The sequence below is a fragment of the Bubalus bubalis genome, chromosome 11 (assembly GCF_019923935.1).
Source record: "Bubalus bubalis isolate 160015118507 breed Murrah chromosome 11, NDDB_SH_1, whole genome shotgun sequence".
NCBI lineage: Eukaryota > Metazoa > Chordata > Mammalia > Artiodactyla > Bovidae > Bubalus > Bubalus bubalis.
Window position 1 is genome coordinate 41,887,466 of NC_059167.1, and position 14,895 is coordinate 41,902,360.

Consider the following 14,895-nt stretch of genomic DNA (forward strand, 5'->3'; position numbering starts at 1 on the left):
GAATGGATAAGAAAGCTGTGGTACATATACACAATGGAGTATTATGCAGCCATTAAAAAGAATACATTTGAATCAGTTCTAATGAGGTAGATGAAACTGGAGACTATTATACAGAGTGAAGTAAACCAGAAAGAAAAACACCAATACAGTATACTAACGCATATATATGGAATTTAGAAAGATGGTAACGATAACCCTGTATGCGACACAGCAAAAGAGACACAGATGTATAGAACAGTCTTTTGGACTCTGTGGGAGAGGGAGAGGGTGGGATGATTTGAGAGAATGGCATTGAATCATGTATAATATCATGTATGAAACGAATCGCCAGTCCAGGTTCAATGCATGATACTGGATGCTTGGGCTGGTGCACTGGGACGACCCAGAGGGCTGGTATGGGGAGGAAGGTGAGAGGGGGGTTCAGGATGGGGAGCACATGTATACCCATGGTGGATTCATGTTGATGTATGGCAAAACCAACACAATATTGTAAAATAATTAACCTCCAATTAAAATAAATAAATTTATATTTAAAAAACAAAACAACAACAACAAAAAAATTTGCAGCACTATTCGTAATAGCCAAAAAGTAAAATGATCCAAATAAATGTCCATTAGCTGATAAATAAACAAGCAAAATATGCTATATTTGTACAATATTACTTGTTCAGAATATTACTTGGCTATAAAATGGATTGAAGTAGTGATACATGCTACAACATGGATGAACCTTGAAAGCATTATGTGCCAAGTGAAAGGAGCCAATCACAAAAAAAGCCAACCACATATTATATAAATCCATTAAAGTGAAATATACAGAATAGGAAAATCCATAGAGGTAGAAAGAAAACTAGTATTTGCCTGAGCTGCTGGTAAAGAATCCACCTGCAATGCAGAAGATCCCAATTGGATTCCTGAGTAGGGAAGTTCCCCTGGCGAAGGGATTGGTACCCACTCCAATATTCTTGGGCTTCCCTGGTAGATGATAAAGAATCCACCTGCAATGCGGGAGACCTGGGTTCGATCCTTGGGTTGGGAAGATCCCCTGGGGGAGAGCATGGCAACCCACTCCAGTATTCTTGCCTGGAGAATCCCCATGGGCAGAGCCAGACAGGCTATGGTCCCTGGGGTCACACAGAGTCGGACACGACTGAGCAACTAAGCACAGCACAGTGAATACAGAGGGGATGACAGGGAATAACTGATAACAAGTATTGGATTTCTTGTGGGGGAAGCTGAAATGTTTTAAAATTAGGTTGCGGTAATAGACGGACAACTCTGGGGATACTAAACGCACTGAACTATGTACACTTCAAATGGGTGAATTTTATGGTCCTGGAAATATAGTTGACCCTTGAACAACGTGAAGAGTTGGGGGCACTGGTCCCCCCTCCACCACCTGTAAAATAAAAATACATGTACTATGTTTATTTTAAAAATCCACATTCAAACCACAGTTCAAACCTATGTTGCTCAAGGGCCAACTGTATATCAAATAAAACTATAGAAAAAAGGAAAAAAGAAAAGCCACCTGATATATAAGTTCCCTCTAAATGAAGGCAAATCTAACATATAGTGTTCAGGCAAGAATAAATAGCTTTTAAAAGATAACAAGAAAACCAAAATAATTTAAGAGTTAAGACAGTAGCAAACTCAACGTTATGACTAGAAAGAGGAATACGGGCTGGCAATGTTTTATTCCTTGATCTTGATCATAGTTCCATGGGAATTCATTTTAAAATCATACATTAAGTTGTACACTTATATTTCATACTCTTTTATGTGTTATATTTTACAATTTTAAAACGTTTAAAAAGCAAAGTTATAAAAAGTACTAGAAAAATACCATCACGAAATCAAAAGGGAAAAGTGATGGATCTAACTACATAAAATTTTTAAACAGGAAGTGATAACCTTCAACAATCCCTAGGGTACAAAGAAATAGGTACTATCATGATATGAGTAACAACACCTATCAAAAGCCTCAAACACGCATGCTCTTTGACAAGATTATTCATCCACATCTAAGGAAATAAACCAAAGATGTGAATAAAGACCAGACTACCAGTATGCTTTTAGTTATAATACTGCATTACTTATGTTAAAAAAAAAATTACTTATGTTTAAAAACATACTTATGTTAAAAAAAATTTTTTAAACACTGTATTACTAAAATATAGTTCCAAATATCCACTGATAAGTGTTTACAACAATATTTACTGATATCTAAGGATTTCAGAATGTACCAAGTTAAAAGACACATTTTAAAGTAATATATTCAATAATATTTTATCCTTTAGAAACCTACAAAACAGATAATGTGGCAAGAAGTTATATACCAAAGTGTTAATAGTAGTTTTCTTCCTGGGAGGGGAAGTAAGATTATGGCTGCTTTTAACTGGTATCTTCTAATGTTTCCATAAAAAAGGAGAAAGCTACATTTGAGAAGAAATAAACAGCTGATAGTATGTACCCTTAAAGTGAAGTGATAAAAATGGAACCTCATCTCTGCGGTCTTCCTCCACAAAACCCATTGAGAAAAACTTCAAATTCCAGGAGGGTCTTCCTTCCTAAAAACACTTGACCAGCATTTCTTAAACTGTCAAGGTCATCAAAAACAAGGACAGTCAGGAGGAACCTAGGGAAAAATGACTCCTAAATGTAAGGGGGTATCCTAGATGTGATCTCGAAACAAAAAAGAACACCAGGTAAAAATGAAGGACATATAAATAAACTATGGATGTTCATTAATAATAATTCATCAGTATTAGTTCAAGAGTTGTACCATGCTGTTGTAAAATGTTAATAGGGAAAAATGGATGCAGAGTATGGGGTAATTCTTTGTACTATGTTAATTTTTTTTATAAATCTAAAACTGTTCTAAAAAATTAAAGTCTGTTTCTAAGAAAAAGGAAAAAGAATAGTATCCAGATTAACATAATTTCTCTAATTTTCAGTTTCAGATGATTCCAAATGAGACATTAAATATATACACACATATATATGCATACTGTGTATATACATACATATACACATACAGAAAGAGAAAGAGAAGATGAACAAAATATTAGGGGTTTTTTAATGCTACAAAAGGAGCTCCTGGCAATGTACTACATGTTTATCAGTATACACAACTTTTAAAATATGTATTATAGTGTAAATATGTGTGTATGTGTAGATCTCACCAACCTAAACCACTTCTACTTATATTAAAATATATGAGATAAATATAATTTACATAAGAAATATAAAACATATTGCAATGCATCTTCCAGTGGTATATGACATGGTGAACTAACTTTCAAGCCGATAACAAATTATGCTTCTTTTCTTACTGAACACTGACCACTGAAACAGCACACCATGTACTACTAGAGGGAGCCAAGTCAGAGCGCAGAGAAAGTGCTAGCTAAAATAATTTTCTCTTCTTTTCCAAAAGGGAAAAGTCAGCAGTGGTGACCAGCTCTGTATTAGGCTCACTAGTGAGCCCTGGGGAGGGCGGTTCCCCTCAATCCAAATAAACTGTCCCTGATGAAACCTGCTGAGAAGACCGGAGGGGAAAGGCTTTCCACTTGTTAAATGTTTATTATTTGAGCTTCACAGCCAACTACAATAAGGAAGAAGGGAAGCTGTCTGCAGGCTGCATGCAGATTTAGCTACTCCAATTCCATGAATGTGAAATAGAGCACTGAGGCTAAACCCTTAAGGTTTACTAAGCAGCGGCTTGAGGGAGATGGTAGTTGGGAATAAAAGCTTGGAGCCGCTAAAATTTGGGTCAGTGATTTGAAAGGAGCTCAAGTCAACAAAGAAGTAAAATTCTCAACATTGGCAAAGTGTTGCTTCCTTTTGTTCTAAGAAACATGATTCAGCAGAGAAAAGGTACAAATCTAATCTCTCCTGTACCTCCTCCCACTTTGAACTAAGAATACTTTTACTTTTTCCTCAAAGTGACTGAACAACAACAAAGCTGAATTCTTATCCATTAAAACATTGGTGGGAGGGATAGTAAGTAAATAAGTGTGTGTTCAGTCATGTCCGCCTCGTTGCAACCCCATGGACTGTAGCTCACCTGGGTACTCTGTCCTTGTGATTTTTTCAGGCAAGAATACTGGAATGAGTTGCCATTTCCTCCTCCAGGGGATCTTCCCAACCCAGGGATCAAACCTGCAACTGTAGCATCTCCTCGTTGGTAGGCAGATTCTTTACCTCCTGAGCCATGTAGCCCATGGTGGGAGGGATGACCGTAAGATAATGTCTTCACTTATCCTGCACTTCACTGAACATCTCCTTCCTTAGCCCCAATGACGAACCACCTGTTTTTAGTTATCCCTCACTTTCCTGGTTGAACACTGGCATTCCTTTTGGTATGATAGCCATGTGATATCTAGAGTTTATTATCCACAGGTGAAGGAGGAAACAGACAGAACAGGCTCCATCTTGAAAGCAGGACTCCATCTTGGGCTGGACTGCGGATTTTGAGCTATATGCCCAGTATCTATGGAAACGACATACCAACTGGAAAACCAGACTCCCCCAGATGGAAGAGCCCCAGGGCTCGTACCTAGACCCTCAGTCACCTAAAAGACCCCCAAGTGTCTGTGTAACCGAATGGAATCATAAATTCTATTATGCTTATTAGGGTATGACCACAGGCCTATTGATAATTGTCCACTGTTAACTACCTAGGCCTAAGACATATGAATCACAGGGTTATCTCTGTATCTTTCTTTTCCTTTGTTCAGCCTAGTTTCAGGGAATTTGGGGAGGTGGGTTTGGGCACGTACACTTAGGGTATATAAGGTTTTCACAAGGTCGGGGTCCTTGGCTAAGAGGAGACTCTGCCTGGGGCCCACCAGTGTAATAAACTGCACTCCACTATCTGCGTTGTCCTTCTGAGTGAGTTTGTTTCCTGGAACACGTGGCTACAACCCAGGGATGTGCTTTAAATTACTGTAGGATCTGGGTGATGATTACTAATTAAATAGAAAGGGCAAAGTAAATATATTTTAGTAAAAGTCAAGATGGAATAACTCTACATCAAAGATAAACCTACATATATAAACACACACACATATATACATGTATTATTTACCCAATTCCCAGACTAATGATGGCATAAATTAAAGTTATAAGTTGCAGTGATATCTTTTTTGGCAGAAACTAAATCTTTAATCCTCTTTTTGAAAAAACATAGAAGAATGAAGTTTAGGGCAAACAGGTCTGCTGCTGCTGCTGCTAAGTTGCTTCAGTCGTGTCCGACTCTGTGCGACCCCATAGACGGCAGCCCAACCAGGCTCCCCCGTCCCTGGGATTCTCCAGGCAAGAACACTGGAGTGGGTTGCCATTTCCTTCTCCAATACATGAAAGTGAAAAGTGAAAGTGAAGTCGCTCAGTCGTGTCCGACCCCCAGCGACCCCATGGACTGCAGCCCACCAGGCAATATAAACCAACAGATTTACATGACAGTCAAGTTTTGGGCTGAAGTACTAGTTCTGTGGCTAAGCGTCTGTCTTCTTGGGCTAAGGAGTTCGCTCTTTTGAGCTCCGGTTTTCCCAACTCTAAAATAATATGTCTCCCATGTTTTCCCCAAGATTTAAATGAGGATCAAAGACTTTTTATTAAATGTGTCCTATTAAAAGTTGATTAAGGGGAGGGAGGTTCAAGAGGGAGGGGATATATGTATACATATAGCTGATTCACTTTGTTGTACAGGAGAAACACAACATTGTAAAGAATTATACTCCAAGAAAAAAGATTAATATAAAATCTGATCAATGGTATATTTTAGCCAAGCATCTCTTAAATAATAATAGTAACAGCTACCACTGATTAAATGCCTAATATGTGCTAGAATTTATTACATGAGGCCCTTTATAGTCATTATCTATTTTAAGCCCCCAAGGGATATGCTATACTTTTACCTGATAGAAAAAGCCTGATAAGAAAATAGGCTCAGAAAAGTCAAGAAACTTGCCCAAGGTCAGAAAGTTAGTAATAAACGGCAAAACTATGATTCAAAACAATTCTAGATCTAAAGACTGTGCTCTTTCCACTAGCCCCTGAGAATTAATTCAGCATTAACAGGAAATGAGCCATTCACAGCAGTCAATTTTCCAGATGACTACATTTTAACTTTAAATTTTTATGTAAATCTGTAAAAGCGCATTCATCCTCTTTTGCTTATAATTAACTAACCAAAGCTGAAGGCTTCCTTTGATAACTCAGGATCACAATTGTGGACATTCTGATGTGGGTCAGAACAGGCCTAGATGTATAAAAGCTGCTTACCCTGCTGCTTGGCCACTCTAGCACTGTGGGTTCCTGTCGTTCTCTCCTTGCTGAGACTGAGCTGGCCGGCTGAAGTCCTGGCAGCACCTCTCCCACCTCCCCGACCCATTTACTCCATGGTCACTTAGGAAATCAGGTAACTCATGGATAGAGGAGCCGTGGATAGATGAGCCTGGCAGGCTATAGTCCATGGGGTCACAAACAGTCAGGCACAACTGAAGCGACTTACCATATACCCACATGCACACATGGGGTACCAACAAATCTAAGTCAATATGGCCCTGGGGTATGAGCCCCATGGTGGCTTCTAACAAATATATCACACAATCTAGGTCTGCTGTTTGCTTCTTGGCGTCTGGATTGTAGTTGTGCTCTGTTGAGATGACAGTCCCTAAAGACTGACTTCCAGATAAGTGGAACCTCACTCAACTAACGCAACATTGTGTTCTACAGCATCACCTGACTGAGATCTTAAGTTATTGCATCTCATTTTGTTGTTTTGAAAATGGAATCACAGCACTAAAATAGGTAAGTTCTAAAACTTACTGTGGAACAAACTTTTCAGAGGATTCATATGTTTGTATTTAGTTGCATGATACTTGAAACACACCAGGTACTAAACACTTGGCTAAACACTAATGATGGCAAACTCAGTCTTAAACTATAAATTGGAAGGTGGTGGCTTCATTCAAGAATGTGTTCAAGAAAGGCTTTCCTTAGCCTGAATGCAATCTCTTCCAAATAAGCCTATCTTTCATCTTTATCCCAGGCCAGGAGAAGAAATGGCTAAATGCCCCTTTGTATGTTAAGCACTGCATTTAGCACACAGCACTTAGTGGCTTACAAGTGTGTCTCCCTCTCTTCATCAGACAAAATATAAACTCCCTGTGGGAAAAGAGAGCGTCTCTTTCATCTTCTGTACTCCACTCCCAGAGCCTTGCATAGTCCCTTCCAAATAGCAAATGCTTCAAACTATACATCCTTTCCTGCGTTTATCTTTTAAGTGTTTCATGATATCTAAATGTGCTCCCTCTTCTACCATGACCACTCCCTTCCCCGCTAGGCCCAGCAGGGACAGTGACGCACACCCTTCCATGAGATTCCTATAAATATATGTGTTAAATAAGCAGCATTAAAATATCCGTATTAAGCATAAAAGACAGAATCCCTATTTTAAAAGTAAGGTCACAGGGACTTCCCTGGTGGTCCAGTGGTTAAGAATCCACCTGGTAATGCAGGGGACATGGGTTCGATCCCTGATCAGGGAGGATTCCACATGCTGCAGGGCAACTGAGTCTGGGCACCGCAACTACTAAAGCCCGTGTGCCCTATAGTGCCATGCTCCACAACAAGAGAAGCCACCACAATGAGCAGACCATGCGCCGCAACTAGAGAGTAGCCCCGAACGCCACAACTAGAGAAAGCCTGTGCACAGCAACGAAGACCCAGCGTAGCCATAAATAAATACATAAGGTCACAGTAGGGTTCCTAGGGAAAATTAATGCTCCTTTTCTCATATACCATTGACAAATGGCTGCTTTCAACACACAGTTTTAACATAATAAAAATAATATGCTCTTGCCTTAAAAAACAGATACATAATATAAGTAGTAGAATTTAACTTGTATATTATAACTAAATTATTTTTACCTTATTGGAACTGACGTGCCTATTGGTATTAAGACAGTACAATAGCAACACTTGAGGTTTCTGTTCATTTTGATTTCTGACATTGGCAGTTCATTAGAAGTTACTAAAATAAACTGTCCTGCACTAAGGAACCCCTGGGCAGTTCATCATTTCATGCCTGGTGCCGCTTGCTTATTATGCACCATCAATATTATTAATGTGAATTCTTCTATAGTAAAGTATTTTCTCCATACCTCTTAACTTGGGATTTTTTCCAGTTGACTTTCTTAATACCCAAATCAACATACGATTCAGTTAGTTCTATATTTAATTCTCCTTCTGAGTCACTTGGAAGTATTCCTAGTTTTGCAGCAGATTCATAGAGAGAAATTTCATCTTTTAGTTCTTTTAATTCTTCCTAAAACACAAAATAATTGAAACCATTTTCATTTTTTATAAGGAATCAGTCATTCTTTCTATTCTTCAAAGTTCATTTTAATGATCAACAGAAGGCAGAAATGCTACTTCAAATACATGTTTTGGCATACATTAAAAATGTAAAGGCCAGCACATATCAAGATTTTCAGGTAAGCTGAATGAACAAATAAAGTGAATGAGAAAGCAGATGTAAACACTTCTCTCACACCTCCCTCACTGACATTCCGTTCTTCACAAAAAGCCTCCCTTGAGCTGAGAAGCTGGCGGCAGTGCATGCTGACTAAGAGTAGTGGACAGAGGAGACTGGTTTAGTCTGCCAGTGGTGAAAAGGCACAAAATACTATACATCTTTCTAGGGAGGGGATACTGAACTCTTCCTCCGGGGGAAACATAACTGGTACTGGAGGAGGATGTGAGAAGACTGCAGTTGAACTGTAGGTTTCCCACACCTGTAGATAAACCTAACTCTGGGACACTCCCCAAGATGAAAGGATGTGCCATGTGAAGGAAGGGATGGGTCCCTTGCTCCACAGGTGGGCAGACCTGGGCTTGGCTACCCAGCTGTGTGGGTAAGGTTGTGAAAGACTCCTGGGGGCTGGATTGGAGATGGTCCAGCCACCATATAGAGAGAAATCCAAGGTTCAAAAAGGTGAGGTAACCATCGCCTAATTCAGTTATCCAGGAAGTCTCTTCGTAGTGGCAACACTCACTTGCAAAGCCTTGCTCATGTTTTCACTCATAGCGAGTGCCTTTTGTGCTTGCTGCAGCTGGAGCTGGAGCTGAGCCACCTCCTGTACTGAGCCTGTGGGAGAAAGAACCACAGAATACGTCAGATGTAACGGAACAAACTGCCTATGACACACAGAAGAACTTGCATCCACCGAGGCTGCAGCCGGTGGGACTCAGAAAGCATATGTGTGGTGCTGACATTTTCAAGATTTAGTACGGCTGCCCAAAGGTCCTCGAGAAGTTGAAGACATGGGCTACTGTGACCTTGCCATGAATTAAAACAGCCATGTCTACAGACCTTAACAGTAACATTCTAGCTCACAGATCGCCAAAGTGAAAATTCTTTAGAACCCATTTCTACCTTCCAATAAGAAAACCACATCTTGCTCCCTTTAGCTTCTTTCCGGGTGCTTTTATTTCCACCACTCCCACCTCCACAGATATAAGAGGCAAAGTAGGATTGTACCCTTGAAACTCCAGTAACCTAATATTTTAAATGGTTTAAAGGTTCCCATTTAAAAAGGACTTTATTGGGTTTCTTCAGAAGAAAATGAGCATCTAAGAAATGGTTAAGCAAAGTAATGATGGAGTATTAGGCAACTAAAGAAAATCATATTTTCAAAGCCATATTTTCATTACTTACTCAGTAATGCCATGTGCAACAAAGGATACAAAACTGAAATGACCTAAATGGAGTATGATGCGAATTTTGTCCCCATCAAAACACACACACACACACACACACACACATTTAGACAGACTTCAACTTTTGAATAACCCATTCTTCAAACATTGTACCTGTCTGAATTATTCAATTTTTGCACATTCAGCTTTGATTTGTTTTAAAATGCACTAGGTACAGAAGCAGGGAACTGTCTATACATGTTCATTTGTGAACAACATTAACAGCTATCTCTGCATAGTAGGATTATTGGCTATTTTTATTTTCTACTTTATACTTGTCTAGATTTCCCCAATTATCTAATGGAAAATACACCACATCTTCATAGACATACAGCAGTAACAATGTTTAGAAAAACTGTCACTGATGAACTTTTCTGTTTTTTTCTGGATTTTTACAGTAATTCATGGATCCTACTATGCTCGCTCCACATTTTCTCCTAGCCTTCTGGGGAGCCAGCACCCACACAGACACCCACCTGAGTGCAGCAGGTTGGCACACTGCTTCTGACTCTCCTCCAGGCTTCTTGTCAATCTGTTAATGATCTCAGTCTTCTCTAATCTGGTTGCTTCTTGATTCCTTTCCAGTTGTTTAACCTGATCTTTCAAATGACAGCAGATATCTTCCTAAACAGAAAAAGCATCCAAGAAGTCCTTTTCATAATCAGTTATTGTATATTAAACTAACAATTATGACCTTACATCATTGAATTTTAAGTCAAATATAAAATCATTACCTGGCAGGATCACCTCTTTTACAAGGTCAAGTGCACAAGTTTGAGTCAGGAGAACAAACTGGTCAGTCACCAACTGCTCAGTCTGTTTTTCATTTAGGTTGAATTTGAATCTGATGGCCTCTAAAGTCTCTCTCTGCTCTATATACCTAAGACACTGTTATTATAAAATTGGATTTTATTCAAGCCAAAGGAAATGTATTACATCCCTATTTGCATTTTACACTCTCAGTATAATTGTGTGTACACACCAGGCAAACCACCTTGAACCACGGACTCTGTGTCCCAAGTCAGCAAGGATACAGACAAAACACATGGAAACTCACTCTATTCTGAAAGCCAAAAAGTAGCTCTCCCTCTTCTGAACTGGTTTTAAACCTGATCTGTTTCTCTCATGTTTTTCCGTCTTTTATATGTCTTTTTTCTCTTAACAGTCTCTTTGAAGGTGCCTATATAGTGCCTTATACATAGTGAATGCTATAAAAAACATTTGAAAAATGACAAAGAAAAACAGGATAAATGTGTGCATGTGTGTAATTACATGGGGATATATAGAGAATCTAGAGCAGGTATATAATATATTCAAATGTCTACAAAAAGAAACTGTGTTTGGAAGTAATAAGCCATGGGAATCCCAAAGCCAGGTAGAAGAAATCATCATCTTTCTCATTTAAGAAGTGTGACACAGGCTGAATTCCAGGCAAATAGCAGAGCATGTGAGAGGCACAGAAGTAAATCAAGGTAATTGGCTGAAGTTATCAGAAAAAGCCTGAAGAAAATAAATAGTAAGAGGCATATCAAGAAAGGACTTTGAGACAGAGAGAAGGCATTTGGGGACTGATTTTACCGTAATCTAAAGCCTAATAATGCCTTGCGGTAACAAATAGAAAAATACATCACCTCATAGGGATACTAACATTCTCCTTAAGCAGAGCAAAGAGACTCTGAAGATCCCTCTGTTAGCTTAAAAATTCGTGAGCATTTTGTATTCTATTTCATAATGTGTCATGTTTGCTTTAAAGTTTTTCTACCAAATTTTTGAGCAAAATGAAGCTTCTGGAACCTGGTCCATGTTTATTCAACAGTGCAAACCTCTTGGCACACTGCTGTTGATTCCCAGGCCAGTTTGGTTCTAAAGCACCAGAGTAACATGGCAAACACAACGAATGAGCTAATATTCATGACAATGTGAATGTGTGAGCAAGAAGAGGTGGGGAGACAACTCACATTTATGTGCTGGGGAGGTCACAATAGCTTTTACAAGAGACTGAGAACTGGCCCAAAGAGTTCAAGAAAAGGTAATTATGAAAACTATTACAATGAAGAGACAGACCATGGAAATAATTTGACTATATGCAACAATCTAATTAAGAGTCCCCCAGGTGGCCTGGTGGTTAGGATTCTGGGCTTTCACTGCCAAGACTCTGGTTCAATCCCTGGTCAGGGACCTAAGATCCTCAAAAGCCACATGGCAGAATGCAGGGGGCAGAGGCGGGGGTCTTAGGCAACAATCAACTAAGCCATGCTGTTTCCTGTTGACAAGTTCAGGAAAACAGATTATACTCATAAAACTATGCAGTTTAAACACCAAGAAACAAAACAAAAATAAATGGTTCTATCTTTTCCACAATTAGCTTGAGTGAGAACACTCAGTTCAAGATTGATAGAGGCAGATGTCTTTGAAGACTTAATGAGAAAACTGCAGTGATAAAGAGATAATAGCTGAACCTACAAGATGAAAGAGAATTGAACAGATTTGTAGTGCACAAAGGAAAAAAAATGAGAATTAAGCCACATGCACACAGGTCTGCTGGAGTCTCTCAGTCAATAGGAAGTGCTTAAATACATATAAAAGATTAGAAGATAGATCAGCTGAAGGTCATAACATAGAAACTAAAGTCCATGACTTCAACAGAAGCTGAAGATTTCAAGAAGACCAGAACGAAGAAAGACTTAAACCACCGAGGAGCTAATCAGAGATGTCAACTGGTATCAGGAAAAAGTAGAAGTCAGCTCGGACACCTGAAAAGAGATCTCAAGATATGACACTTCCGTGAATGGAAGAGAAAGGAGACACCTGGGAGGAAAGCACCTCAAAGGTAGCATGCTATAAGCATTCTGTCAGTGAAGGAACATTATGAGCTGCAAGAGCTCATTTCTTCTCATCTTCTCTGTCTCACACGCACACACACACACACAAAACCCAAGAGTAACTCTGCCAAAATAATAAGAACTGCTACATGTTGAGTGTGTGTACAATCCTTTCTACCAGAAAAGCTGATGACTTAAAGAAAATATTAAATTAGTAATACAATTTTACATGCCATGTATTTCTCAATATACATGAGTTACACAAAAATTAAAACACATACAAACACAATTATACGATGGATTGCTACTCCTCCCATCACGTGGAATTAGGTAGCTTCTGCATTGAGTTTTGTCTTTCAAAATAGATTTAAATCTATGTAAACTTTGTTTACATCCTGATGTTTAGATGCTTCAGTAAAAGTTTGCTGAACAAATGAAATAATATGATTATTTTACAAGTATAGTCCTTTCCCTTCAAGAGCAAGTTTTTCACAAAGCAGTGATTTTCAAATTTTTGCAAGGGGGAGGTCTGAACCTCTTGAAAAATCTGAATAAGCTCATGGGTCTTCTCAAAGAAAACTGCATATCCTGACACCCAAGAGAAAATCACACTCACAATTTCAGAGATTCATGAGCCCCCTAGAGCCTAGTCATGGACTGCTTTAGGAGATGCCAGGTTAACAATCTCTGTCACTCACAAATCATACAATGTGTGATCATCTACTCAGGTAACACTGGCATGTACTCAGCTACACAGCTGTGTGACTATGTGAGAGCCACTGAGAACCCAGACATTAGCAAACTTGTTCATCTGCTACATCAACTAGTTATTTCCATGCTACTCTTTCTCAAGAGTTGTTTTATTCTTCTTTGTAACCTGCTGAGTTGAGTGGAGCAGGAAAAGGCTTATCAAAAAGGGAAAGATTTTGCTCCTCTTCAATAACTTTTATATTAAAAAAAAAAAAAAAAAAGAGGACAAGGGGCAGTATGTATGTATGGTTACCAGTTATGGTAAGAAAATCTAAATTGCCCATCTCTATAGAACACACTCATGCATCTTCCTGATTACAGGCAGCCAACTCCCTGGCTCTTGGCTGATCTTTACAGCACCTTTTCCAATTAGGACTCTCAGCTTGGATTTTGAGATAATATGAACTGACCTTTTATTAAAAATACTGCTGAGCCAAATGATAGCAAATGGACAGCATGAAAGGGATACCAAAAAAAAAAAAAAAGCATTCCCAGAAAGAAAAAAACACTAGGCACTTTGGAATCACCACTTTGCAAAGCAGTTATGGAACAATACGCAGAAGCGAACATCAGTGCTATGCTCTGCTCAGCTTTAAACAAAAGAAGAAAGGAAAGTCACTGACAGAATGTAACAGCAGACAAGACCTTAATCAACACCCTCAGTATATGGTTCAGGGATCCGAAGCCCAGGCAGCACAGAATGAAGATGCTGTGCTGTGTTCTAGTCTAGGATTCTTCGGCTGAGGGGTTGGAAGAGGAGAGAAAAGTGAATGGAACAAGTACAGGGGTTGAAACACACTAGGAACTGCTCCCAGGCTGCCCCTGTGTAAGTGTGCCTAAGTCAGTAGGACAGACCCCCAAACCAACGTGGAAAAGACACTGATACCGACTCCTCTCATCATCTGAGGAGGCACCACTCTCCACAGCAGCTTTCACACTGCTACCCAAACAGAGCCATGCTTAATAAAACCACATCTCAAATTCTATCTGTTTTAATATTACAGAAAGTAGACTTTAATAAATTTTCTTTTTTTACCTTTTTTTCTAGACTTCAATAATTTGTCAAAGTCTTTGTCTTTCCCCACCCTCTACTTATCCTTCACACTGATCAAATTCACAGTATTTTTCTACATAAAAAGAATCTTTAAAAAATCTATATGGGAAAATAAATCCAATAAAAATTCATATAAACATGTATAAAAGTAAAATAAAATGAAACGATAGACAATTATTATTGCCAATAATGCAGTGCAGTTTTATAGTACTCTACCTAAATCGTGGAAAAATTTAGAGTCAGCTGTATAATTAAGAAAGAACAACCTAAATCAGTGTGAATTTTAAGTGGGGTGGGATTTTCTAGATCCTCACATCTTAATATTCTTCTCTTCTTTCCTTGGGTTAAATTAATTCTGAAATTACATTGAGAAAGACAATCCCTGAAATTTTATTCATTCAACTGATTATCTGGGGTTTTGGAGCACAAGGAAACCCACTACCTGGGTTACATTTTATTCCTTTTGGGGCAAAGCTAAAATAAAAACTGTGAAACATGCTC

General features: G+C 38.8%; 1 protein-coding gene across 11 annotated transcripts in view; it reads right to left on the reverse strand.

Moving 5' to 3' along the window:
• Positions 1-14,895, reverse strand: part of CEP152 (centrosomal protein 152) — a 143,405-nt gene that overhangs the window by 95,126 nt on the left and 33,384 nt on the right. For all 11 annotated transcript variants that reach the window (XM_044924992.2, XM_044924989.2, XM_044924991.2 and 8 more), the window contains exons 10-12: positions 10,245-10,392; positions 9,066-9,157; positions 8,172-8,335 (exon numbers count right to left, since the gene is read on the reverse strand). In XM_044924992.2, the coding sequence (XP_044780927.2) occupies positions 8,172-8,335; positions 9,066-9,157; positions 10,245-10,392 (404 nt within the window). The remainder of the gene's footprint in view (positions 1-8,171; positions 8,336-9,065; positions 9,158-10,244; positions 10,393-14,895) is intronic.